Consider the following 26,593-nt stretch of genomic DNA (forward strand, 5'->3'; position numbering starts at 1 on the left):
ATGTAGTATTAACACAAAGATAAAATCAGATATTTTTATATCGATATATTTACTTTTTCTTAGCGATTTTTATTATTTTTTAATCATGATAACTGGATACAAATTCCTAAGTAGTAACATGTTTTTAATGTGACCTACAATGACTTTATACGCAAGGATTAACACTTTTGACTTTGAACATTAAATCTCTTATATTCAAGTTTCATTAAAACAAAATTAGGTTTAAGAAATTTAAATAAAAAATATTACTAATTATCGATAACCTATATTAATTATAATAATAATAATAATGTAACCGCTCTCATATGAAATTCTATACTCAAGTTTATATAAATTAAAAGCGAACAAAGTGTTTTTAAGTATTATTAAATTAGCTACTATCACTAGTGACTAAAGTCAGAGTTCAGACTGGCTCGTGGCTCATAACTTCTTAGTTTGCCTACTACAGTTTATAGTTTTCGTATTATGTCGATAATTTCAAGCGGAGACCAAAACAGAATATCGATTACCAACTCGTATTTACCCGTGTCAATGTCATTGTCAAAACAGAACGTCATTTCTAACGCCTACTGCCCAGTAACTTAAAATTGTGCTGTGTAAATGCACGTGTAAAATAGGAATGATTTTTATAGAAAATCTACGAATTATGCAATGTTAACTGCTAGTTTTATTTCAGTTACAATGTTGTGTTAATAAAATGGTGTATTTTTTAGAGTTATTTTAGCTCCACGTAGTTATTTATAGTAGAAATTATTTAAAATTTTACCAAAATGAGTATGTGCAATACCTTACTTAGCAGGATTTTAAAATTGAATCGAAGTTTCTCACATAAAAATGTTAAGAATACATCTCTAATACAGACGAGTAATTTTTCCACTCGTGAGCTTTTAAAAGAAGCTTATTGTCGCACAAAACTAAAATGTAGATGTAAGTATAACTATCGAAAATTCGTAGTTGTTGATGTTAAATAAAAAAATATACATCTTTCTATGGTTTTAGCTAAAAAATTACCTCAAGATGTAAATCCTCGCGGAGTATTTGCCTGTAATGAGTTGGACCTTTCGGAAGTTAAAGTGTATGGATTTGATTATGACTACACTTTAGCACATTATAAGCCGTCTTTGGAACATCTACTGTATAATCTCGGAAGAGATATGCTTTTAGATAAATATAAGGTAAGTGTTAAAAAAAACCACTTTTTTTAAATACCTTTCTGTATTTCCTTAAATAGTATTTTGTTACATTTATAAATATTTCCAGTATCCTTCAGAAATTTCAAAATTGGAATACAAACCCGATTTTGCAGTTAGAGGACTACATTATGATATAGAGAAAGGTCTCCTGTTAAAATTGGATTCATTTCTTCAAATTCAATTTGGAGCTGTATACAGAGGTCTAACTCCTGTAGCTCCAGAGGAAGTTCTTAAAATATACAGAAATAGAATAATACCAATAGCATATGTTGAGGGGGATACAAGAGTTCACAAAGTAAGTTAATGAATTGCTTATAATAAAAACAAATAAATCTATAAAAAGTATATGTAGAACATACTTAACAGCTTGCCTTGTCCATTTCTTCTTTTTACAATCAATAGACACTCACTGTAAGAAATATTAATTATTTATTATATTTACCTTTATGGGAACTAAAAAGTTACCTCCTTGTCCCTGTAATTTACACAGGCTCATTCACTTTTCAAAGCGGAACACAACAATACTAAGCAATGGCGTTGTCTAGTGGTAGAATAAGTGATGAGCTGGTGGTACCTACACGAATGGCTGGACAGACTCTGACCTCCATGTGTATTCAATAATCAATATATTTTGACAAAAGCCTTGAACGAAATGTTTTTTTAAAAAAAGCTAAAATAGTCCTTGTTATATAATAATATAGCTTAAGTCTAATTCTGATTATCTTTTAGTGATGTACAATAAACATATAACTATTGCCTTTGAATTATTTATACAGTTTTGTTAGAAGAAATAAAATGTCATATTTAAATACATAATTTCATATTTTATTTTGTATGTGTGCATATATTAAAAGAAATTAAACCTATACATAATAAATTACCATATTAACATTTTGTATATATAGTAAATAAAATAGCTGAGGCACTTGTAAGCAATCATTCATTTGTATGTTCCCCTTGCAATTGTCATTTAGTTCCTACAAGGTTGTGTGCTAGCTAGCTACGTAAGCAAATAATGCACAACACATGACAATTTATTGATGTATAATACAAACAATCCTCATGTATTACAGTAGATACATATATTATCATGTAACTGGTGCATGTGTGTATTGAGAATTAATTAAAAAAAAAATGGTCATGAAGGATATGAATATTTGCATGTATTTTTTTTAATATTTTGTCTTTTTGATTTTTTTTTTTAATCAATAGGACTTTATCTTAGTTTTACATGTATAAATTGTGCATATAAGAAAACAGTTTTTGAAGATTTACATGTTATTTATTCATAAATGTCTTTCTTAACTAATGATTGAACTTGCTTATCTAAAATATAATTAGTCAAGTAACCATTGGAAGTCTTATAAATATGACCAAGGTGATGATTTAAGACATATCTATCACCTTTTCATGCCTTTTTTTGCAATATTAAATATGACTGGTGATATTTGGTGCTATATAAAGCCATAGTAAAAAATAAATTTATAATTAATATTATGACTTTTTTAAATACTATTTCTTCGAATAATTCTTTCATTATCATAAGTTTATTTTATGTTATTTTATCTAAATATTTCTATAACTAAATGAATGTTATAATTTTCTCTTTCAGGCAAACAGATCAAAGATGGTACACTTGGCGGATTTGTTTTCAGTGCCAGAGATGGGCTTAATGTGCAATGTTGCGGAATATTTTATAAGAAATCAAATAGATTATCATCCAGAAATATTGTTCTTGGATGTAAAGGTGTGTAAAAAATACTATATATAAGTGTACTTTTATAAAATAAATTCAAATTTTTATAATAAAATAATTTTGGTAATTTTGATGGCATGAAAATTCGCACTACAGATTTTATATTATAATTTTTGTATATTTATTTTCCATTTAGTTCATATAAAAAAAATATCGCTCAGCTATATTACAGATTCTGTCATACATGATTTTGCTACTTTTGGTCATAGACTGATGGTATATAGCATACAGACTTCCTGGATAAATCTAACACTGAATTTTTCAAATCAGACAAATAGTTCCCTTGATTAGTGCATTCAACCAAACAAACAGACTATTCAGTTTAATAATATTAGCATAGATAAGGTACCACATATAAATATTACAGTAAGTTAAGACAGACCAGGGGTTAGATATGTGAACCTTAATTGTAACATTGTGGATTCATTTTGATAAACTAAATAATTTGTTTTTATAAACGAAACAAAAGAAAAATCTTTTGGATAAGATATGGCCACTTGATAGTATGTTGTTATATTTGTTCACAGACATTGACACTGTAAGAAACTATTTTACGCCGCCAAATTGTCTTGCCTTTATTCTGTCGCCGACCAACAGTACAATGCTTAAAATAACTAATGAGTGGGTAGTACCTTCTCAAACGAGTTTGTACACAGATTTACCACCAACAAATTTATAATTATAATACATTCCAAAGTCATACATTTTTAGGGCTTCGTACCCAAAGGATAAAACGGGTCTCAGACTGTTTCTAAGACTTTGCTGTTCGTCCGTCTGTCACCAACCTGTATCTCATGAACCATGATAGTTAGACAGTTGAAATTTTCAATGATTACGACGTATTTCTGTTGCCGTTATATCAGCAAATACTTAAAAACAGAATAAAATAACTATTTAAAAGAGGGCTCCCATACAACAAACGTGAATTTTTTGGCGTTTTTTATACATAATGGTTAGGAATCTTTCGTGCGCGCGACTGACTCGCAATTGGCTGTTGCTTTTGTTAATTATTATGTATATTTATATTATTTTTTTTGGCAAACTTTATATTTTACTCCACTCGTTGTGGAAATACGTATATTTTATAAACAATATGTATGTATGTTATGTATAAACTGTTAGAAATATGCAGTCAATAAAAGTAGTAATTGTCTATGGAATCATTTTAGTGTCTTACTTTTGATTACAAAGATACACACTATGCCCGAAGGGCTATGCGTCCTGAGAATAATTAATATGAATGAATTATTAGTAAGTGTTCAATTAAATCGACATGTTTTTATTTCTAGGCATAAAAATTAAAATATTTTGTAATCGTGGAAATATTATTGGTTTAATGACAATTCATTTGTTTGTTTAATGTTTAATTTGTTTACAGAATTCAGTTCAGAGTTGCCATCCTATAATGCATAAGATTGTCGCTAAGAATGTGGAGGAATACATAAGACCCAACTCTGATTTGAAGAAGTACTTCCAGTTGCTGCAGGAATGTGATAAAAAGTTGTTTTTAGTCACAAACAGCCCATATCATTTTGTGTAAGTGAACTTATTGGCTATAATTTTATATTAATATAATTAAATTTACATACATCTATAATTATAAAATTACATAATAAAAGTTAAAAAATAATATATAGAAAGATATATGATATCATTGTTAGAAGCAATAATTTAGATGTTTTTTGTTTTTAAATATTACATAATTACGTCACACTCATCAAATAATTATAATTTTATTGTTCCGTTTAAATTATAAATGAAAGAATTTAAATATTGAATTATTATAATAAATGTAGAAGAAGTATATGATTTAAAGACATTATTTAATTTAGATACTTCTTTAAATTGTTGTTATGTGTTTAAATTTAGTCCCAAAACGCTATGTCACGTGTTAATGACGTGAAGAAAAATGCTACGCAAATAAAAAGTTGTCTTCCTTTGTTTTCAACACTTACTTAAAATTCAAATCTTAATAAATAAATATATAATTGAAGTTTTTCTCTTTCTTATTGATCGTTGTCTGTATGGATGGCTCTTTGGTATTGACGATTAATACTATCACCGAATCGAAATTTTATTTCGAAATTGAATCAAATTTAAATTGAATTGAAAAATGAAATTGCCTGACCTAAAAACACAGCGGGCATCGTTTTTACCTAATTGATAACAATTTCGGTATTCAGCGTTTGACATAGAAGACGAACATTATATAATTATACGCATTATTCACAAACATTGTAAATATTATTTATATTTTTAAAATAATGTATAAATATCCTTATACATCATTTTAAAAATACACATCATCATACATCATTTTTTAGTATATAATAGTAATATTTATCATTTTTTATATATGTATTAAGTATAAGTATTAGTGTGTAACATTTGTATGTAAGTTTATTGGCTGCACCACCTACCCAGTTTAAGTTCAATGAATCTCTCTTCGTTTGGGTTGTCTAGAAGAGATGGCTAATTAGCCATAAGGCCGCCCATTGTACAACACATTAAATTTATACTATTTTGATTTCAAGATTTTGTGTTTATGGTGTACAATAAAGAATAAATAAAATAAATTATTCATTATCAGATCAAAAATAATTTTGCATATATTAAAAAACTATGTGTAGGTACTATGTACATCCTACGTATGTAATACGAACATATCTAAATGATATATTATCACTTCTGTTCTTAAACATTATTATTCTTTAAGTAGCGACAGCCAGTGTTGGGTGAATTTGGTTTATATATTAATATGTATTATTATATGAATCCTTTACCTTATGTAATTTTTTATTTATTCCGCTTATTGAAAGTAGTTTTTTAAATTCAATTTGAAGTTGTGTACAACTCAATCCGATCTCATTTGTTTTCACAGTAATGCAGGCATGGAAATGCTAGTTGGTTCAGACTGGCGGGAGTTCTTCGATGTGGTAATAGTGAACGCCAACAAACCGAAGTTCTTCACGGAGGTCTCACGGCCCATACGAGTATTCGATAAAAATGCCAACACACATATATGGGAGAAAGTGACATCCTTAGAAAAGGGCATCATTTATTACGAGGTAATTTTTGGCACTGCTTTGGATTTGGAATATAAATTATGAATTCATTTTTCCCAACGTTGGTGGCGCATTGGTGATGTAAGGAATGGCTAATATTTCTTACAACCCCATTGTCTATGGGCGGTGGTGACCACATACCATCAGGTGGCCCATTTGCTCGTCCACTTACCGATATCATAAAAAAAAAATTAAACGCCCCAGTGGTTAGAACGTGGGCAACTTAACCGATGTCTGCGGGTTCAAACCTAACTTAATACCACAATTTGTGTTTATAATTCATCTCGTGCTCGGCGGTAAAGAAAACATCGTAAGGATTCCTGTATGTATCTAGTTTCAATGAAATTCGGCCACATGTGTATCCACCAACCAGCATTGCAGCAGTGTGGTGAATAAGCTCCATAGTTCTACTTCTTGATGTGTGAATGAATGAATGAATGAGATATATTTACTAAATACTATATATATATACCGAAGGGAACGTGGGAGAATGTGGGCAATCTACGTCCATAGTATATTTTTCATCGGAAACGCGGCGAAGTCGGACGTAGGTATACGTGTTCCAACAATCCCAGTGTTGCCTACCATTGTATCCGAATACGCCCAAATCGATTATGATTTGACGTTCTGCTTTCCAATCTCCGACATATATATAACATTGAAGTATATTTTATATTTACTATTTAATACATGTCAATGTATATTAATTATTTGAGTATCAAACGAACCAAGGCCCTCCAAGACCTATCAGCACCGAGGCGGGTCTGTAGGATGTCGTACGAGCGCCGCACATAACTAACGAAAATGGACGAGGCAACGTGATCGATAAAATAATCCTTACTTAATAGGGAATTCTAAGGTCAAGAAAGTTATTGATTATGGAATCCTTATGTAGCTTTGACCGGCGAGAAGGCGGCACAGCTTTGTTCACCACGGACTCCGAATTATTCCGGTTTCGACGACGATGAGGATGAAGTGTGGCGTTTAACGCAATGAAATTTGTTTTATATGGCTTATTCTTCCAATTTAGGCAGAGGTATAAGGCTTGTAATGGCGCATCCGTTTGGTTTAACACTCACTTTTTCATACATAATCGCCTGATGATGATGATATAATATTACGAATATTTCCCACAGGGTACGGTGAAGCAGTTACAGGACCTGACCGGTTGGAGCGGACACCAGGTTCTGTACTTCGGCGACCATCCCTATAGCGACCTCGCAGACGTGACGCTGGAGCACGGCTGGCGGACCGGGGCCATCATCAACGAGCTGACGGTTAGTCTAAGTCTCGTCAAGGTCTTATACGTATTTTATTGCCAATTAAAATTGCTTATACATATTTAAAAATCATGTATTAAAAGTTTTAATTTATACAAGGTTAAAGATGAAAAAAATTGAATTAATATAACATTATTTTTATATGAAATTATTTTAATAAAGTATATATATAAGATTTCTATATGTGTCTAGCAGTTCATAAATATAATTTGGTTGTTTTTCTTTCAGCATGAGATTAATACTCTGAACACTCAGACGTTTAAAGAGAACGCTAATTGGCTTCAAATGCTAACACAGCTTATTGAAGACCACCAGGAGTACAAGGAACCAGAGGCTTTAGCAGTGATTGGTGAATGGATGGCGGAACGAGACTACTTGCGGTATGTTAATAATTTAATATTTTCAAACATATTGAGAAAAAATAATTCACATTCACATACGAAATAAGCATATTTTTATCTCATGTTTATGAGATAAATTATTATTAATTATATAGCCGGGTTTAGGGGAGGGAAATCCGCATAACACCCCTAGAGCTTTCACAAGAAAGAGCCCCCCACAAAAGAAATTTCTAGAACTAAACACTTCCATATATATGTATCTTGCTGGTAGGACTTTGTGCTAGACCATCTGGGTAGGTTCCGACCATTCATCATATATTCTACCGCTAAGCAGCACTACTTGTATTGTTGTGTTCTGGCTTAAAGGATGAGTGAACTAGTGTAACTACAGGTATAAGAAATAACATCTTAGCTACCATGGTTGGTGATGCGTTGGCGATGTCAAGAGTGGTTAAAAATTCTTATGGCCCCAACAGTATATTGGTAATGGTGTTTACTTAACATCAGGTGGCCTTTTTCCCCGTCCACCAACGAATGGTATAATTCCTTCATTAAACAATTATGTCCAATCAAAGTAGTAAGTTCTTGAAAAATAGCGGTGAAATTAATGTCAGGAGAATTGACACAGGTTTTGTATTTATATGTGTTTCTTTTTTTCAGAAATTCAACAAAGTCAGTTTTTAACCCTCAGTTTGGTAGCGTCTTCCGGACATATCACAATCCAACATATTTCTCAAGACGATTGTTCAGATTTGCCGATATTTACACATCCAATATAAGGAACTTATTAAACTATTCATTAACTCACACCTTCTACCCTAGACGAGGTGTGATGCCGCACGAGTATGGATCTTATTTCGTATAGAATAAGGAAAATATTACTATTATGAAATGTTTAATGTTAGAGTCGATAATGCCTCAATTTTTAAAATAAGTTTGTCTTTGGATGTTTGTATTTTATATTTTTAAGAGAATTTTATTATATTCAATTATTTTCATTTAACATATTAGAAGTAATTTGTTATAGAAATTTTCATACATTAAAGTTAAGCAAAGTCTTTATAATTTAAATTACAACAAACATTTCATTCATACTTTACAATATTATTGTTTTGAATAGAAAACGAAATATCAAAATTCATAAAGGACTTAAATAAATATTCTTTACATATGAAATGTTTTCAAAAGTCAATTAAATATGTCTAGTGTATTGAAATGAAAACATCGAATATCAGATCGAATTAAAAATAAGAGATGTTCAAATTCTATATTATTGTTATGCAGACTCTACACTCGCGCCCGAGTAGCGTCGCTCGTTAAATATATGCTCGTTAAATCTGCGCGTGAAACAATAAAAACATATTTAAGAAAGCATTAAATCTCAAAATTAATGCGTTTACAAAAACTAGAAAGGGATTGGAGAACGCTAAAGAACTTACTAATACTCATACTCAATCCCAGTCGATAACATATTTATATATCTTCAGTATCTTACACAAATCTCAACTTAGCTCTTCTTATTGGAAGAAATCTTTAATAATTAAAGTAAATCATTTATACTCAAGCTGGACATTGAAATATTTTTAACCGACTACAGCTCAAATAAGGATGATAATCAATCATGTTTAGTACCAAGACATGATATATTAGATAAGATATGTTTGTAGAAACAGTCAAAGTATTAATACCGTCACCATTGTGACGTCACTAGAAATGTAACTTGCAGTAAAATATTAAATAATAGTAATATTTTAGAGTCTGTTATAGCGATATTGTTTATCCCTTTTTTATAATCGGATTTATATTTATCATGTTAACTTGTTAATTATATTTACATAGTGAATTTATCTTTGTAGTTAAATATTTATTAGTAAATAAGGTCAACTGTTTCTTCGATATCATATGCTATTGTAAGTAATAACAGTTCTAAGATTCCTCGAGGTATTCATCTTTTATAGAGTCTAGTCAACTGTATTTATTACCCACAGAATTATTCTTGAAGATTTTTTTTACACATTTAGGATCTAATATTGAATGAACTTTTTGATATTTTGTTAGTTTATTCTATTTACGCATAATGTTAGAACATTTTAAGAATAGTATTTGTATAGTAAGATGTTTCTATTGTATAAGGCATTTAATGTAGATAAGTGTTTTTTTTTAGAGTTAAGTAAGTAAGTCATTTTAATCTTGCCGCTGCAAAAACGCTAGACCAAATTTTTTTGCGACTAGTGTTTTTATTAAAATAATAATTTACATATATTTTTTAGATTCAAATACAATCTGTTATTATAATAAAACGTGTGTTCAATTTACATTATACTTAACAGAAATTGAGTGTAAGACGTATCGTAAAAGTATTTTAATATGCTGTCAAGTACTGTGTATTACGATTACTAATATTGTACCAAAATTGCTTGACAATAAATAATTTCAAGTTCAACCATATGTACTTTTATTTCATCGACGAGGCTGTTAAGCGTAGCATTGTTTATGGTATTACAGTACAGTACTTCAATTTCATTAATTGCCGGTTCGAGGTTTGTACTCAGTGCACATACTTTTGCTCTCCAAAATTCAGTTTGTTCTTTGTCTTTTGTTGTCAAATGTAAAATAGTAGTAATTGGACATGCGAACTAAATTTGTCCGAAAATCCACAAGAGCGCGATTTTTAAGACATTTTCTGCCTCGCACAACCACTCTGTGGAACCAGCTTTCGCCGGCGGTTTTTCCTAACCGATACGACTTGGGAACCTTCAAGAAAAGAGCGTACTCCTTCCTTAAAGGCCGGCAACGCACCTGCAAGCCCCCCGGTGTTGCAGATGTCCAAGGGCGGTGGTAATCACTTTCCATCAGATGAGCCTCCTGCTCGTTTGCCCAAAATAAAATAAAAAAGGAACCCTTACTTTTTCAAATATTCGATTTATTTCAATAATAATTTTCATTTGCACTCACTCGACCAATATCTAAGATATTGGTCGAGTGAGTGCAAATGAAAAGTTTGTTTCTGTTTTGATATCGTTCACATATAAGTATGTGAACGATATCAAAACAGAAACAAACGAAATTGTAATTTTCTGATGGTATAATCTTTTTTAACATTATTCTATTGATATTATGTGATTAAAAATACAGTTTGAACGTGTTTTATATAGTAATAAAATTAGTGTATAAAAATGTTCAAATTATGTAATTCAATTTAGTCATACAAATTATCCTTAATATATTTCAAAGAACAATACTCGAATTAGAATTGGTTCTCAGCAAAAATATTTAATGGGGAAAACATTTTTTGTTATTCAATAGACGTATATTATAACGCAATGTGAACTGCTGTATTTGTGTTATTTGAACTTAGTCGATTTGGGTTGACTTAATAAGCACAAAATTAAACATGATATTTTATTCGACTTTTTTATTATTGTTTTTCGCTAATAAGCTAAATCATCTTTTGATCTTGAAGTTCACATTTCTTCCGTATCACGAACGTGTGACCTTATTCAAGGAAATATTATAAATTCCATTGGTCTTCTTCACCTTTAAAATATTATTTTTCATTTGCCGTGCCGAGGTACGTATTCAATTAATGATCTAAGAAATTTAAATAAAAAAAAATCTCACAAGTTTTATAAAATATACTTACTCTCCTTCATCAGAATATAATTTAGATTAAATATTATTTATTCTTCTAAAAGAATAATAAATAAAAAATAACAATACAAATTTGTACTACAAATCATGGTGATATTGTTACAAAATAATATTTAGTGATATTCATATTTTATTACATATTAAAAGTTTTTTTACAAAATTAAAAGCTTGGGTAAGCTGTGTCAATCAGGAGGACGTTCTCAGATTTCAGCGTCTTAGTTTGTATGGTGAAGGGGACATTGTTATAACGTAACTTGCAAGGGCGGTCAGGCCGCGCCATGAAGCAAAGCGTATACAGAGCAGTTTCCAGCTCAGGAGAAGTCCCCACGAACATGGTGATCTCTGGTGCGTCTTTGGTTTCACTCAGAATAGAATGCTGTTTGAGGATCAACCCTTTCTGTAACAGAAATATAAGTTGTTTTATGTAGATACAGGATTTTTAGTAAGATTTGGAGTATGATTATGTTTTAGAGAAAGTGTAATAAAGATTAACTTACCCCAGAAAGGTCAAGTTTATCGATGTAACCCATGTAGTTAGCTTTGCGGTCCATTTCGCGTTTAGCGAAGAACAGCCAACTATGTAGTCCTTTAAAAGATAATTAACAATTATTTTATAGCTGAAATAATTTAATTGATAAAAGTAAAAACTGAAGTCATATTTTTACATAATACTTTTGTAGTTACTTATCCAATACATACCTACAAGACTATTAATATTATACCATTAAAATCCATTTAAATGTAGGATTAACTATTATGTATCCATAAACCTGTACCTAATACATCATTCGACTTAAGTTCAGCCATGAAAATGTTTTCGAAAGCGCAGCTGCATTTGCACAGGCCAGTCCAGTGGCGTGCGTATTTAGTGAACCAGATCTTCTTTAACAAATCCACTTGCTCTTTGTACTCGTTCATTTGAGTCAGACCTTAAATCGTGTAAAAAATCTATATTAGGGTATGATATCATGGAGCTTGTGCAACTTTAAATATTAATTAATTTAAAAAATAGGAACTTTTACATAAATTTTCTTATTTGTTAAACGTTACTTTCTAACTGTAATTACAAATTATATTAATAGCGTTACCGAGATAATTTTACATAAAAAAATCAAAAGGTAAATATATAGTTTCGAATTTCCGATTAAAAATGGAATAACAATCAAATCTGTCCAATGGAAATCTTTGAAACAAAGTACTTAAAGGTTATTATAAGAAGTCATTCTTCTTGAACATGACTGATTGCATTAGTTGACTTGATTTAATCATAATAATAGTCATCACTCACCTTTGCTGGCGAGGAATGTCATTAGACTTCTCATCGGACCAGTGGCCAGAATTGTGTTAATGTATGTCACCTGTTCTGTTTCTTCCTGCAATAATAACATTAGGTATGTACATAGAATGTTTTCTTTTAGAAAGGTTAATTCGTAGTATATCAATCGCCAATGGGATGCGCATATTATGAGTTTCGTACTTCAATTAATCGGGGACGTATTCCGATGTACGTGTTAAGTTTATTAATTAAAATACAATTACAAGTGTGTGTCACGTACGGTATTATGTGTCTTAGAAAAATTATAACTAATATATGTAAACGTATGTGATACCTACAATAAAATTAAAATATTTAAAAAGATTAATTAATTTAGATATATTTTGGTCATTCTCCGACAGAAATAAACACATTTTCCATTGCATATATTTGATTTATTTTTGTCCTAATTTATTTATGAAATATATTTTGTGTCTTTTTCTATAAATTGAGGATTTATCCCCAGTAATCATTGGGTAAAGTTGCGTAAGAGCAGCGAGCTCTTCAACAATATGATTGTACTTACATTAGGTGTTACGAACTCAGGTCTGATCACGTTTTTGTGATAATTGTCGAAGAGAGCAGTAAATGGTCGAATTGTCGGTCCATTCCATACATTCTCAGGAACCGACAATAAGCTGGAAACAAAAGATTCAGTTGTTATTTATTTAAAATTAGGCTAAATAGTAACAATAATAATTGGACTCGTGCATGATATGTTTATCTCAGCTAACCCCTTGTGACCTCTTGAGATCAAAAGTATTATTTACTAAGAATCAGTTATTAAACTAAATATTATTTAGAGTTTAATTTAATAAATAAGAATGAAACTTTGTAGGTATCATTTTTGAGTAACTATAGCTTAATGGTGTTTGACGGTGTGAAAGTCAAGGGTTCGTCTTAATCTTGACCCCTGGGGCTATTGAAATACCCAGTACTAATATGAAGTACAGGTTTTACTGGTTTTAATAAATGTTTGTTTCATACTATTAAAAATTAAAAAATTAAAAAAATATTTTAATTTAAAATATTGTATTCTTTATGTTGAGAAAAGATAATGATTATTAATCTGTGGCTAATTCGTTCCTTACCGAGTCGTCTGGGTAAAACCAACATTCCGAACCGGTGGTGGCGTCACCACAAAATGATATGACATTCCGTTTATGTTATTACGGGATCATTATCTTGTTATTATTAAATAATATACTTCAAACTACATTCGGGTAATAATGAAGTCTTATTACCTACTGGTAGTTGAGGGTAAAATCAAAATAATTGAATCTCATTTGCAAAATTAATAGAAAAGCCTAATATATAGATTAAAAAAAGGTTTAATATGTGATGCATATGATCATTCGTATTAAAAATGAAGTCTGCCGGTACGATATTCAAAGGAACAATAAACATTATGTGTTTGCCGCTATTTATAAAGACTTGATTATGCTATTTACATATTAATAGTGCTTACTTCGATTGCGCTTCGTCGTTCTTGGACATGGGACTGGTTTTGCCTTGCAAATTGACCTGAATGTAGTTGAACGCGTTGTTAACATCCGCGTTGAACATTTCTTCGCTGATACGGAGCAGGTCATCGTCAGTCGTCGAGTCTTGTACTTGACGCAACATGTCCTCATAACTCTTCTTATGAGCATAGTCAACGACTCCTCCGACAACGGTTCCGATTTGTTGCAATGTATTCGATGCGGTGTTTCCCTGCTGACCGGTTACCGAGTTGCTGATCAAATTCGGCAGTATGCTGTTGAATATCTGACCGGCCGCTGATGCTAAATCATCAGCGCGGCAAACCGCTACACAAAGAACGAGAGCCAGTGTCAGTTTCATCCTGGACAAATGTAACGTTTGGAGTAGTAGCGCGATCACGGCGCACTAGTGATCTCTGATGCCAAACCGAGTAAGCGATACAACACGACCTTTGGGTGACGTCATCCTACATATACGATATACGGCATGTTATTGAGATTCAAACTGCGGATTTCCAGTTTTAAAAGCGGTGACTGTCCTGAATGCGTGATGCAAAATTCTACCTTTCTGGTACGATAAACAAATTTGACCTCCATATTTAATTTGGTGGTAGTCTAGTGTACGATATCAAATATCGCGTGAACTAGTCGTATTGAATTTCTGCGCGTAGGTTCTTATTCAGATCAGGAAACTAATAATGTACCGACTCTAGCAAACTGAGCTAATTTACGTAAACATAAAAAGACACTGAATATACATGTACAATTTTTACTGGTTTATTTTGTTTTTAATGATCATTGAGTCTTGATGAAGCAGTCATAATATTAATAATTAGTGAACGCTAGTGCACCGGCTGCCCTACCATTCGCTTCGTTCCATAAGATATAGACAGAGAACAGTACTTTAAAGATATATTCGGGTTTTGATAGGAATGTGAATTTTCGAATCACGTCGTAGTTATTCACGTAATCTCTGAAACAATATTTAGGCATTTACATATTGTCATTGTGCTTTTTTTATAGTTCGATTGTTTTTAAGTGATGCGTATCAAAGTTTCACAATTTTCAAACATATTATTTTCTGACTCAAAATAGAATAAACAGTGAATATTAAAATTAAAGAAACACCTCGTATCCAATTAATTATTTCATAATGATATAAATAAAAAACAAAAATATATATTAGTCTATTTGATTCATATATATTTTTGTTTTCTTTCACAAAACTATGAAATCATCTTTTCACACATTAAAAGAAAAATAATATACAAATGTACCACCAGCTTGAAAAACAGATTCTTACGAGAAGAACCGGCAAGGAACTCAGTAGTTACTCTTTTTCATCATCTTAAACGAGTAAATTCATACATTCTGTTTGAAATTTTACAAATTCTAAAGCCTTTACATAATAATATAACTTAGTCGTTAATATATTTTTTAGCATGAGCTTTAATTTACTAATGAATAAGCACATTACAAAATCATTAATTATTAGCTCTCAGATTACAGGTGATGATTTCAATGTTAAATCGTTTCTACACAATATGATAATAAAGTTTATTGTATACTGTTTTGCGCTTCAAAATCTGACTATAGAATTGTAAAAGAAAGTCAGAGAAGAATTATTAACATGTTCAGCAAATGGTTGCAGGCGAGTGCGCATGTGCAATGCAACTGTTGCGTGCCCCGCAGATGCGTTGCGAGAAAATCGTATTTTACTTTATGTATTATGCATCACCTGACCATCTTGATGTCCGAGAACAGTTACCGTTCCGTATGTGTTAATATTGATAATAGGTATATTCAAAACTTTATTTGTAATAAAAATTAGCATGTTTTATATACGTCAATATTTTTGTATACATTCTTTTATATTTACTCTTATAAGTATATCGAAGTCCTCCTAACCGATTTTGGACACGGCGCGCGGCAGTCATTAAAAGCGAGACTCAAGCGAGTCAATTGCGCAGAAAGAAATATAGCGTGCTAATATGTGCGCAAACTCAAATACTCTCTATTCCCCTACTCTAATAGTCCGATGGGAAGGAAATATGTCAGGAAGTCGCTGGACCACCTGCTTTCCAACTCTAACCACACTACCAACTTTTATTGATTCAACTCAAGTACTACCATTATTTGAATCCATAAGCTATGATATATAATGTCATTAGTAAACAACTAATAAAAAAGTAGTATTTACTATTTATAAATCAAAGGATTGAAACAAAAATATATATCATTTAAGCTAAACAAAGTCGCGAACGCAAATCTGTAGTGTTTTACCTTTGGTACCTGGACAGAGTTCAAGCGCAGGACCGTTGTACGTGCTTACCGGACGGTACAGGAGTGTACACGCTGCCTGGCCAATGCCTTACACTGAGTATAACTAAGATGTTATATTCAGGCACAGGGGACATAGGATCTTAACTCTGCTCACTCACTTTTCAAGCCAGAATACAATAATACTAAATATTGATGTATGGAGGTAGCATATCTGATGAGTGGGTGGTAGTCCAGACAGGTTGGCACATAGTCCTACGACTTAGTAAAAATCAAACAGCTATTAAACAAATAAAGTAGCTCAAATGAAGCATTATTAGTTGTGGCTCTCATTATTATGGTTACTCGTATATGCGACGACATACATGCGTTTAATTCTCAGCCACCACACGTGCTATTTATATCCCCACTTGTAGCATCATAGAAACTTCCGATTAAAGCGTAGCCATGTCAAGGTGCGAATGAGATCATTGTTATCCGGAATACACATTAATACATACAATACATACTCTCAAAGCATTTTAATATGAAATATATAAACGACACTCTTTTCTAATAATAGATTTATAATACTCGTAACTAGTATGATTAAAACTTGACCATTATTTTTGTTTCGGTATAACCTCGTCCATTCTTTTGAGTTCGTAATTTTTATTAAAGAACTGAATCTATAATTGAATAATTACAGAATATTTTTTTTCTACTTTCCAATGTTAAATTCCTAATGCCAGAAAGAGAGAAATCGACGTAAATCTTTTTTTACAAATTTTATTTTATTTTGTAGCTTTTTATGTTATTTTATGACATTTACGGTGTATTTCAACGTAAAGAAATATTTTTAAAGTAATTACATCACAGGACTGATTATGGGAAACGCAAATATGTATGTTCAAATCTAATTCAAATTAAAACATTTTAAATTCAACCTCTATAGTGTATATCAAGAAACGGCTATCGTGAGGTCACGTTAGCAAAGGTCAATGAAAAGGCAACAGGCAATTCAGCTTGAACAGTGTTTCGAGAACGCTAAGTCGACATCTACAAATATTCACTGCCACGACGAAAATATTCCTCCGTTTTGTATCATTTAGCTTTTTCTAGTTACTGTGAAGTGTTTCAAAGTGCTTAAACATGAGAATCTACGCATTCGTTTTGTTATTTTGTTTGTATTCAGTCGAATGTAAGTTATATTATTTATTTGCTTTGCTTAGTAAAGTTTAAATTAATATCATTAATACATATTAATATTTTGATTTTTTTTTTATCAGTAAAACAAACCAATAAATCATTTTTAAATCATTCATAATATGATGTAAAAGATAAATATTTTAATTTTTTTTTCGATCTACAACTTAAACAAAAATGCTAGAAGATATGTTCGTAAAGGAATGAACAGCAACTGGTTTCTGTGGGCCTATAATACATATACATATTTCCAACTATTATACTGACACATGAGTGCAGGCGAGTGTGTGAATTTTTAAGAGACTTTTTCCAAATTAAAACAAAATAATTATACACTAAAAACTTTTTCTTGTTTCGCTATTTTTGCTATTTCTAAAAAAACGCGCCTTGTTACGCCCTTTGTAATCCAGAGTGTAGATACTCTTTTTGTTATAGTGACATAATGCAAAGTACATATATAATATACAGATTAGAATCTTTTGCAATAAATTGCTGAATTATTTTTCATAAAAATATATTTCATAACAACAATTAAACTTAAGTTTGATTCTTTACAGGTCGCAAAGCTATTGTGCCGATAAACAAAAATGCTAATATTGATTTTATTAACATGGAGGCAGGAGGAGTGAGACCTCCAAATAATATTCGCCCAGGTACAGCGCAGGCTCCGGCTCAAGCACCGGTTCCAACAACAGTTAAGCCAGCCGCACCAGCACCAGCTCCTCAACCTAAGAATCCTACACCTACAGTGGCTCCTGTTGCTCCAGCTAAGCCAGTACCAACTCAAGCTCCTACTCTAATAACTCCAAAACCCGTTAATCCTACCCCTGCCGCTAAACCTATCACCACCCCTGGTCCTGGAAGTGTTAAGCAACTAATTACATTTTATGACAGTCAAGGAAAGGCCAGCCCAATTCGCCCTTACTCGTATAGCCAGGCTGTTAAACAGGGCTAAATAAATTAATAAAATATATAATCAATATTTTGTCACTTTTATTTGTAGTTTTATTGAATCGACTGCTTCAGTGCGTTAGTCATAAAGCATATGCGTTGTTACGGCTTGTCTCTTAGGAGTCAACGACCGCTATATCAGCCGGATACATCTCGTGACAGAAAAGGCACATTAAGGCGTAAACAATTGCCGCAAAGCCTCCTATTGTAACAGAGAAAGTGACGGCGAACAGAGCATGGGGTGCGATTGTAAACTAATTTATTGACAGTAATATAAGGATATACCTATTATTGTAAAACGATATAAAATTGCGTAAACCAGTGAAAGGCAAATATTACATTTGGAAAATATAACTTTCGAAATTCCACATAGATTTATTAAGTCTAATTTTCGTATGAAAGTGAAATTCAGTGTTAAATTATTAGCCCGTGTTAGTCTGACTCGCGGATAACGTATCATTCTACGCTATAAATTACAATAAAATATATAAATGATAATTTCGTAAATAATTTATTCTTACAACATATTCATGATACGTTAACTGCATCTTGCGGAACCACATTTTCTATTGATCTGCTATAATCATATCAAGATTCAAAAAAGCCTTTTTTATAAACACGATCATATATTTTTTATAATAAGTATTAAAGAACAGATAATTACATCATAATTTGATTTTACATGTTTACTTATTACTACTCTTAACAATTATTCCCATGTTTTAAGAGATTAGCAGTCAAATAAACAATAGATATGGATGAGATATTTCTATTGAAATGGTTCTTCTATCTTAATGAATATAATTAGCCTACAAATAAATAATTTTATGCTTTAGATTAATTTTCAAACACCTAAAACTTTTATGTTTTGTGAGTCGAATGAATTTTGTTTTTGCTATACAAAATATTTTTGTAACAGTTTAAAAACTTCATTATTATTGGTACGTCATCCTTGTATAACCTTGACAACTGGTATCCGGGTAAAAGAGGGCGGATGGCTTGCCTAGTGAAGTAAAATGTGCCACTTTCACTCTCCGCTGTGAGTCACAGCTGTTGCGTCGTCAGGACCTTCTACGTTCTCAATGCACAACATTAGTATTATGCAACACGTCCGCATTCAAAATGAAATAATAACAATGATTCATTACAATGATTGTCTGTTTATAAATTATAATGAAAATTATGTAAAGTAGTCTAAGTGATGTATTGTATAGTTTTTGTTTTGTATTTTCTTATTGAAAGAACAAACCAATTAAACAGACAAGCAAATTATCAATCAAATAAAAAAGCAAACTATCCGATGTTAAGTGGTTATCTCGGCTGATAGCCCATATTGTTGTATTTTAAACCAATTGTTTTACAGTCCGAACGGTCAAGTTTACTCCAAGTAACAAGATAAGGGATTAAAATAACAAGAGCAAGGAATGTCTTGGTCTCCGCGGAATTGACTAAAACAGAATAATGTGCTACTTCATTTTATCCAAGGTTGCCATTACAAAGAGGAAAAATAACTATATCTAATATACTATGTTAGAATATGCACAACGTTACATTTAGTATATATTTGATATACATAATAATCATTTGCAAAATAGTTAAAAGTAAAAATGTCTGTGGAGATGAAATAAAAAATAACAACTCGCAGACTAATGCATCCCCAATACCAAAGCCTAAGTTATGTATCAGTTACCTTTTGTTACACTTTGAACTTGAAGCGTTTAACAATAGATATCCTTACTAATGACTCTTCTTTAAAGTTGACTGTGAACTTGATTTGACATGATATTAACGTTAATGACTTTCTATTTCATTTTTAAACCTGTAATACTACTGGTACCTTCAGGGCCGGAAGCCGGAAGGCATTTAGATATCTAGAGTCATCAAATCTTCTTTTCACAGGCATTTATGTAATATTTACATTAAACTATTCTTAATATTTAATATTTATTTCGTTTTTTAATATTTGTATGAAATAGTTATCGCCGTGATTTCGATTTGTTTGCTCCACGAATGTTTTCGAATATCATTCACGACAACAACTCACGAATATCAAATCCACATGAAAATATATAGTGAGAATTTTAATTATGGATATAAAAAACCAAAAGTTTAGAATATTATCGTTGAAGCCTCATGGGCAACAATCGTATTCGCAATTTGAGGTCCATGCTTTTCTTATTTTTTCACTCATAATCCACTGATCATAACCAGAGAGAGATCGCGTAGGATGGTGTGGTACGGGTGTGTCATATTGCAAAACTCTCTTGGCTGAGTATAGTTATCAAACAAAGTATTTATACTCTTTAAATATATTTAAATTATAAGAGCATCCGGCATAGAGCCTACTTGTAGCCTTCTGGCATAATGTCAATGTAGCGTTTTTTCATAAATACTAAAGTGATGAGTGGTGAATAAAATCCCCGGTGCGGTGATCATCAGGAAAAATCCAAAAATTTATATATGTGTATTAAAATTATTTCAGCCCTTAATTTGATATAATGTTATAAGAGAAGAAGTTGTTCCTTAACGTTTTGCTCCTGGGGCAAATTGTACCAAGCCACCTTGCCATACCGAGCTTCGAAATTGGAGATGCCATAAATATATAATTATATAACAAACAAAAGAACTTAAGGTGTTTGATTTGCGAATCTTCGTCAATCCAACAAGACAGCTAAGAAGCTAAAGATAGAGGTTCGACTAATTAATATCAGACAAACAACGCCTTGGGAAAAAAACAGCTTATCGCGAAACAATAGACGTTCTGCCTTCCAACTAATCTGCACACAATAACAAGATATCATTTTGTGACTACATTCATTCTTCACTTCACTTCACTTGGCGAAAGTGGTTTTACATTTTGTAGTCATGTGAAAATTTATTTTTAAATCTTGGCAAACGACCATAATATTTAAATGTGCATTAAAAACTTTGAATGTTTTATTAAAAAGAAAATTAGCATTTTCAATGGTATTAGTAACTGGTTCTTTTGTATTTATTTAACATTAATATAAATTTATATTTAATGGCGTCTAGTTTAATGTGAGTAGAATGATTTATCATTTAACGCAATATATGTATCATAATCACAAGAAGTTTTTAGTTACATGTTATGTTACGATGTTTTAAAATTTCCGCTTTGAAGACTCAAATAGGAATGAAACTATGAAGCAGTATGAAACATTTAAATAAAATTAGAAATTCGAAATTCAAATTAAACGTTATTCATAAAACTTAGAATTTGTGGAGTTTACTTCACATCCGTTTAGAATTCTTACTTTCCTAATATCTGAACGGGCTTATTATAAAATATTTTAGATCCGCCCTCATTCCACTGCATGCGCGTCACTGCGGCTATTAACTACATTGAATAACCGACGCCTGTTTCATTTTAATGGTTCCTTTACGTATGAGACTTACACAATACATAATTTCGGACCATGGGTCAATGGCATGCTATTACGCCAGCCACGTACGTAGGGCGTAATATGCTCAGTTTTTATTTAGACCGATTGTTTAATTGTATTTAATATTTTTATATTAATTTCAGTTAGAGTTTTAATTATGTAATAATATAAAAAAAAATTATAATCTAATAAAATATTACAAAATATATATTTTTTTAAAGTAATTTTCTGTCAATCCTTAGAGTACACGTACCTGTGTTTAGACACTCAAAGTACTTTTGTACAAACACCTAAAACATAAGATTTTCGAGTGTCATCATAGATTATCAAAAACAGCGCCTCCTTAAAATGTTATTCTTCGTATTGTTTTCTTCTATTAACATACTATTGTGTGCTAATACTTAACCATAAGCTTCTTATTCATATTGTCACTGTACTACAAGTTGAGTTTGGTGAGTAACTTAACCTAATTTCATTGTGACATACAATTGTTATGCAAAGCGGATCTGAAGAACTGCGGTGCTCGTTGCGTTGCGATACAATAAGTTAAAATATTTTCTTTTTGTGTGTTACTTTTGAAAGGTATTTGTTCAATTGCTTCGAAAGTATTTTGTATGTATCTGAGTTTATATGAAACTATGTCGAATAAAGTTTCAAACTCCGCTATTATATAAAGCTAAAGAGTGTATTTGGTTATTTGTTTGAACGCTGATTTCAAGACTTGTCTCACCTGAAAAAAACTATTTGCGATAGTTACCAGACGATATTACCTAGGCGCTATTACTAAGATGGGTATGCCAAACTATATTCAAATGTATAAAATTATAATCATAAACATTTCATTAATAATTTCATGTCTGCGACTATGTTCACATAGACATTATTTTTTAAATAACGTAGTATAACCGGGTACCTTGACTAGACTTTGTTCTGGGATTACCCGGTTTTTAAGATACCATATCATTACATAGTATAAAACAAAGTCGCTTACCGCTGTTTGCCCCTGTGTATGCCTAGATCTTTATAGTTACACAACGGATTTTGATGCGGTTATTTTAATAGATAGATTTATTCAAGAGGAATTTTTATATGTATGTATACATGCACAATATAGTAGAGAAACACCGATCATTTTAGAGGTTTCTAAAGTAATGTCGTAAATAAACATCTTTTTTTGCGCTTACATTGCAAACGCTAGATCAAAAGATCTATCTCGTAGGGTTTAGCCAGCGTTTGGTCTTAATGTACTACAGAATTGTACACCTTTAAAAGTTTATCAAAAACGTCCGCGATGGTATATGTCTATCTCTTAGGGATAGCCCAAAACAACAATTTTTATCCTTTACTTTTTACGAGAAATATTTTCAAAGCAATTTTAAGCAGTACAGCGTTAATCATTATGGAATTAAGTACCTTAAATACATTGTGCATTTAATTTGTAATTTAAATAAATATCTTCCAAGATATTACAGATTTAAAACAATAATAGCGGTTTGTATTGTCTGTCAAAAACTGTGAACATTGTAAGAACGTGTAGTATATTTAGTATCAGCATTGCACCCGTGCGAAGCCGGGGCGGGTCGCTAGTTAATAATATGGTAAAAATAGGTATTTTATTGTTAATCTTTATTTTATATTATTTTTATATACATTATACAGTCTAAAGTTATGACAATATAATAATAATAATTTTAAAGGACACTTTTTATCGATGATAATATTCGAAACTTGTTTAACCTTATTGGTACCTATTTCAATAGGTACAATATAACTTTCAAGTTATATTGTTAACAAGAACCAAATTTTTCTTTATTGCGCTATTCTATTTAGTATTTACTAAATATTTGGATCTTAACTACTAAGTTGTAGCATTTAAAAAAAGCGGGTAGAATAATAATTAATAAATACAATTAATTATTCTTAAACACTTAGGACTCTGTCACGAACAGAGAGACTTTTAATAAATATACTCGTAAATACTTATTAAGAATCGACATATTTACCTTATTTTCAAATAGAATTCAGTTTAAAATATAATGCAAACTTCAGTTACGGCACACTGTCTTAAATACCTAGTAATATGCGCGGTAAATATTATAGTCGCACGAGTTTGTGCGCCAACACACGTGCACTCTCATAGTCCGATGAGTCGGCAATCATATGACAGGGAGGCGCTGGACCAACTGGTTTCCAACTCGAACAAAAGTTGGTGGTGACTTTTATTGTATCAACTCGAGTGAGACCACTTATTCACTCACTCTAATAGTCCGGAATATGGTACGGAAATCATAAGATAGGAGAGACATCAGGGGCTAGACCAACTGCTTTCCAACTAACCACACCACAAATTTTATTGGACCAAATCGTAAGACCACTATTCCACTATTTGAACCCAGTACCTCGAGCTCTACAGGTATGATATATAATTTCATTAGTGTTTCACTGCTAGAATAATTATTAGTTACTATTAAGTAAATCATCTAATATAAACAAAAAATTAGAAATTAAACTAAACAAAGTCACGAACACAAAGTAGAGTTTCATAATTAAAAATAATAAAAAGCAAGGAGGCTCTACATCACCGAGGTAATTAAAAAAATACATATATGTATGTATGTATGTATGTATGTATGAGTCTAGGTTGATACTTATACATTAATATGACTCGCATATATTATACTTTAGATTGTTTGTATTTATAACTCTAATAGTCCTTCAAAATTACAATTTCGCCTTTGATTTCACTTTTACTACCACGGATTGTGGTGCTTGTACTAAATTATAACTTGTGGTTGGACAAGTTTTCGTATTAGCTAAAGGGCAAGTATTAAATTAAACGTAATAGTGAAAACGCAATTTATAATGAACGTAAATTAACAGTTGATAAAAGTTAACAATTATTTTATTTTTAACTTTTATCTACTACACTAAGGAGCGATTTTGGAAATTCTACCCCTTAAGGGGTGAAAGGGGTTGAACGTTTGCATGGCAGTCCATAATTTTTTAAGTTAGAAACATGAAACTTGAATTTTGGGATACTGATAAAAAATTAGTAAATAAGTATTTAAGTGTTTTTTTGATATTCTACCACTAAGGGGGTGAAATAAGGGTTGAAAGTTTTTATGGAAGTCGTCATTTTATAAGCAAAAAATATGAAACTTTATTTTTGGGATACTGATTAAAAATGAGTTGATTCGCATTTTAGCATTTCTTGATATTTTACGTTTAAAGGGAAAAAGTAGGGCTTGACATTTCGTATACAGGTTAGTCTGGAAATCCGTCATTTGGAAATTATAAGCCTGAAATTTTATTTTTGGGCTACCAATTAGAAATGTGTTGATTCGCATTTAAGCATTTTTGGATATTTTACGCCTAAGGAGAGAAATCAGGTTGACATTTCGTTTATAAGATAGTCTGGAAGACCATCATTTTTGAAGTTAGAAGGATTAGACTTTATTTTTGTGCCACTGATTAAAAATGAGTTGATACGTATTTAAGCGTTTCTGAATATTCTATCCAAAGAACTGAAATACACACCGATGTGGTATACAAAGAGGTCTTACGTGAACGTAATATTTTAAGTTAATTTGTAAATATATTCATATTCTACGCGGGCAAAGCCGCGGGTAACAGCTAGTAATAAAAATAAGTAATGGTTTTTCGAGAATCAACAATGGACCAACCAACTCTTCTAGAATTTACCTACGTTTACTTATTTCTAATTTAACCGATTACTCCTATTTTAATTTGCATATTAAAAAAGAAAATTACAAAAGAAAAATTATAATAATTTGTATAACTACGCGCCAACACACATGCTCTCGTAATCGCCCGCTGCGCCCGCACAGAAATATGAAATTTACGGAAAGAGTGAAATCGAATAAATTGCCCATTGTAAGGTGCACGAATTTGGCAAGCATTACTTTCTGTTTTAATCTCGACATGCGCAGTGGCAGCATGATACGAGATTACGCCGCTGCGCCCGCGCCGTCGCTGTGATTAGTGACGGTGTTGCTTTTACATTTCTCTTTATAGATATATGTAACTGTTAGATACGTTCGATGACTATGGGATTTCTCAATTAAAACGAAATTGTAACTTCATTTGAATATATTAAACATCGCCTTTGTCTCATCAACTTCACTCGCGTTGAAATCTTTATAAGGCGTCGTTGATTCGTTAAAAATTTAATGATATCGTACATAATATATAACATCTATTAAATATAAGAAATTAAGTCTACGAAATATATATTTTAAAATTGCAGATAAAAATATATATTTCAAAGTTTGATAATATATCTTTTCAAACAGCAAATAATTGGTTGCATATAAAAGAGAGAATATATATATATATGTATATGTGTGTGTATAAAAAATTAAAATATTTTTGAGTTTTCTCGTAGATATGTTTAATTATATTTCGCTTGATGTTATTACATCAAGCGAAATATAATTAAACTTACAGCCTTACAATATTATAAGACTAACTAAGTCATCGAAAGAACTTTCAGGACTGTCCAAAACTGTATCTCGATATTAAATATCCAGGCAACATTATTATCATCGGATATCTGTAGCAAAGTAGATTTAAAATTATTACGTAACATTAAAGTTTCAAATCATACGTTAGCTGCCGATATTATGATTTAATCAATAGTGACTTTCTAGTTTTAATTCAGTCGGTTTAGA

General features: G+C 31.2%; 3 protein-coding genes across 4 annotated transcripts; 2 read left to right on the forward strand and 1 right to left on the reverse strand.

The window, feature by feature from the left end:
* Positions 1–565: 565 nt before the first annotated feature.
* LOC113394665 (5'-nucleotidase domain-containing protein 3) lies at positions 566–10,078 on the forward strand. 2 transcript variants are annotated; one of them, XM_026632061.2, is made up of 9 exons: positions 566–927; positions 1,000–1,175; positions 1,261–1,488; positions 2,806–2,940; positions 4,328–4,485; positions 5,831–6,017; positions 7,151–7,291; positions 7,523–7,674; positions 8,296–10,078. In XM_026632061.2, the coding sequence occupies exons 1-9, from the start codon at positions 771–773 to the stop codon at positions 8,498–8,500; spliced, it is 1,539 nt and encodes a 512-aa protein (XP_026487846.1). In that variant the 5' UTR covers positions 566–770; the 3' UTR covers positions 8,501–10,078. The 2 variants fall into 2 exon arrangements, with proteins under 2 accessions (XP_026487846.1, XP_026487847.1); XM_026632062.2 differs by having other exon boundaries at positions 1,018–1,175.
* A 1,205-nt stretch (positions 10,079–11,283) lies between these two features.
* Positions 11,284–14,517, reverse strand: LOC113394667 (endoribonuclease CG2145-like). Its single transcript, XM_026632066.2, has 6 exons — positions 14,070–14,517; positions 13,128–13,239; positions 12,575–12,659; positions 12,063–12,215; positions 11,784–11,872; positions 11,284–11,683 (listed from the first exon to the last, which is right to left on the reverse strand). The coding sequence occupies exons 1-6, from the start codon at positions 14,441–14,443 to the stop codon at positions 11,447–11,449; spliced, it is 1,050 nt and encodes a 349-aa protein (XP_026487851.2). The 5' UTR covers positions 14,444–14,517; the 3' UTR covers positions 11,284–11,446.
* A 2,833-nt stretch (positions 14,518–17,350) lies between these two features.
* LOC113394670 (gamete and mating-type specific protein A-like) lies at positions 17,351–18,539 on the forward strand. The gene is made up of 2 exons (XM_026632069.2): positions 17,351–17,542; positions 18,105–18,539. Exons 1-2 carry the CDS (start codon positions 17,494–17,496, stop codon positions 18,500–18,502), a joined length of 447 nt encoding a protein of 148 aa, XP_026487854.2. The 5' UTR covers positions 17,351–17,493; the 3' UTR covers positions 18,503–18,539.
* The last annotated feature ends 8,054 nt before the right edge of the window (positions 18,540–26,593 follow it).

Source organism: Vanessa tameamea, chromosome 2 (genome assembly GCF_037043105.1).
Source record: "Vanessa tameamea isolate UH-Manoa-2023 chromosome 2, ilVanTame1 primary haplotype, whole genome shotgun sequence".
In the NCBI taxonomy this organism is placed as follows: domain Eukaryota; kingdom Metazoa; phylum Arthropoda; class Insecta; order Lepidoptera; family Nymphalidae; genus Vanessa; species Vanessa tameamea.

Excerpts from the sequence above, each read along its gene's own strand:
- LOC113394665 (XM_026632061.2), top strand. The coding sequence starts at position 771 with ATGAGTATGTGCAATACCTTACTTAGCAGGATTTTAAAATTGAATCGA. Across the intron at positions 928-999 it reads CACAAAACTAAAATGTAGAT|CTAAAAAATTACCTCAAGAT; the intron begins GTAAGTATAACT and ends CTATGGTTTTAG. Across the intron at positions 4,486-5,830 it reads AACAGCCCATATCATTTTGT|TAATGCAGGCATGGAAATGC; the intron begins GTAAGTGAACTT and ends TTGTTTTCACAG.
- LOC113394667 (XM_026632066.2), bottom strand. The coding sequence starts at position 14,443 with ATGAAACTGACACTGGCTCTCGTTCTTTGTGTAGCGGTTTGCCGCGCT. Across the intron at positions 11,873-12,062 it reads TAAGTCGAATGATGTATTAG|GACTACATAGTTGGCTGTTC; the intron begins GTACAGGTTTAT and ends TATCTTTTAAAG. Across the intron at positions 11,684-11,783 it reads ATAAACTTGACCTTTCTGGG|AAAGGGTTGATCCTCAAACA; the intron begins GTAAGTTAATCT and ends TTTCTGTTACAG.
- LOC113394670 (XM_026632069.2), top strand. The coding sequence starts at position 17,494 with ATGAGAATCTACGCATTCGTTTTGTTATTTTGTTTGTATTCAGTCGAA. Across the intron at positions 17,543-18,104 it reads TTGTTTGTATTCAGTCGAAT|GTCGCAAAGCTATTGTGCCG; the intron begins GTAAGTTATATT and ends GATTCTTTACAG.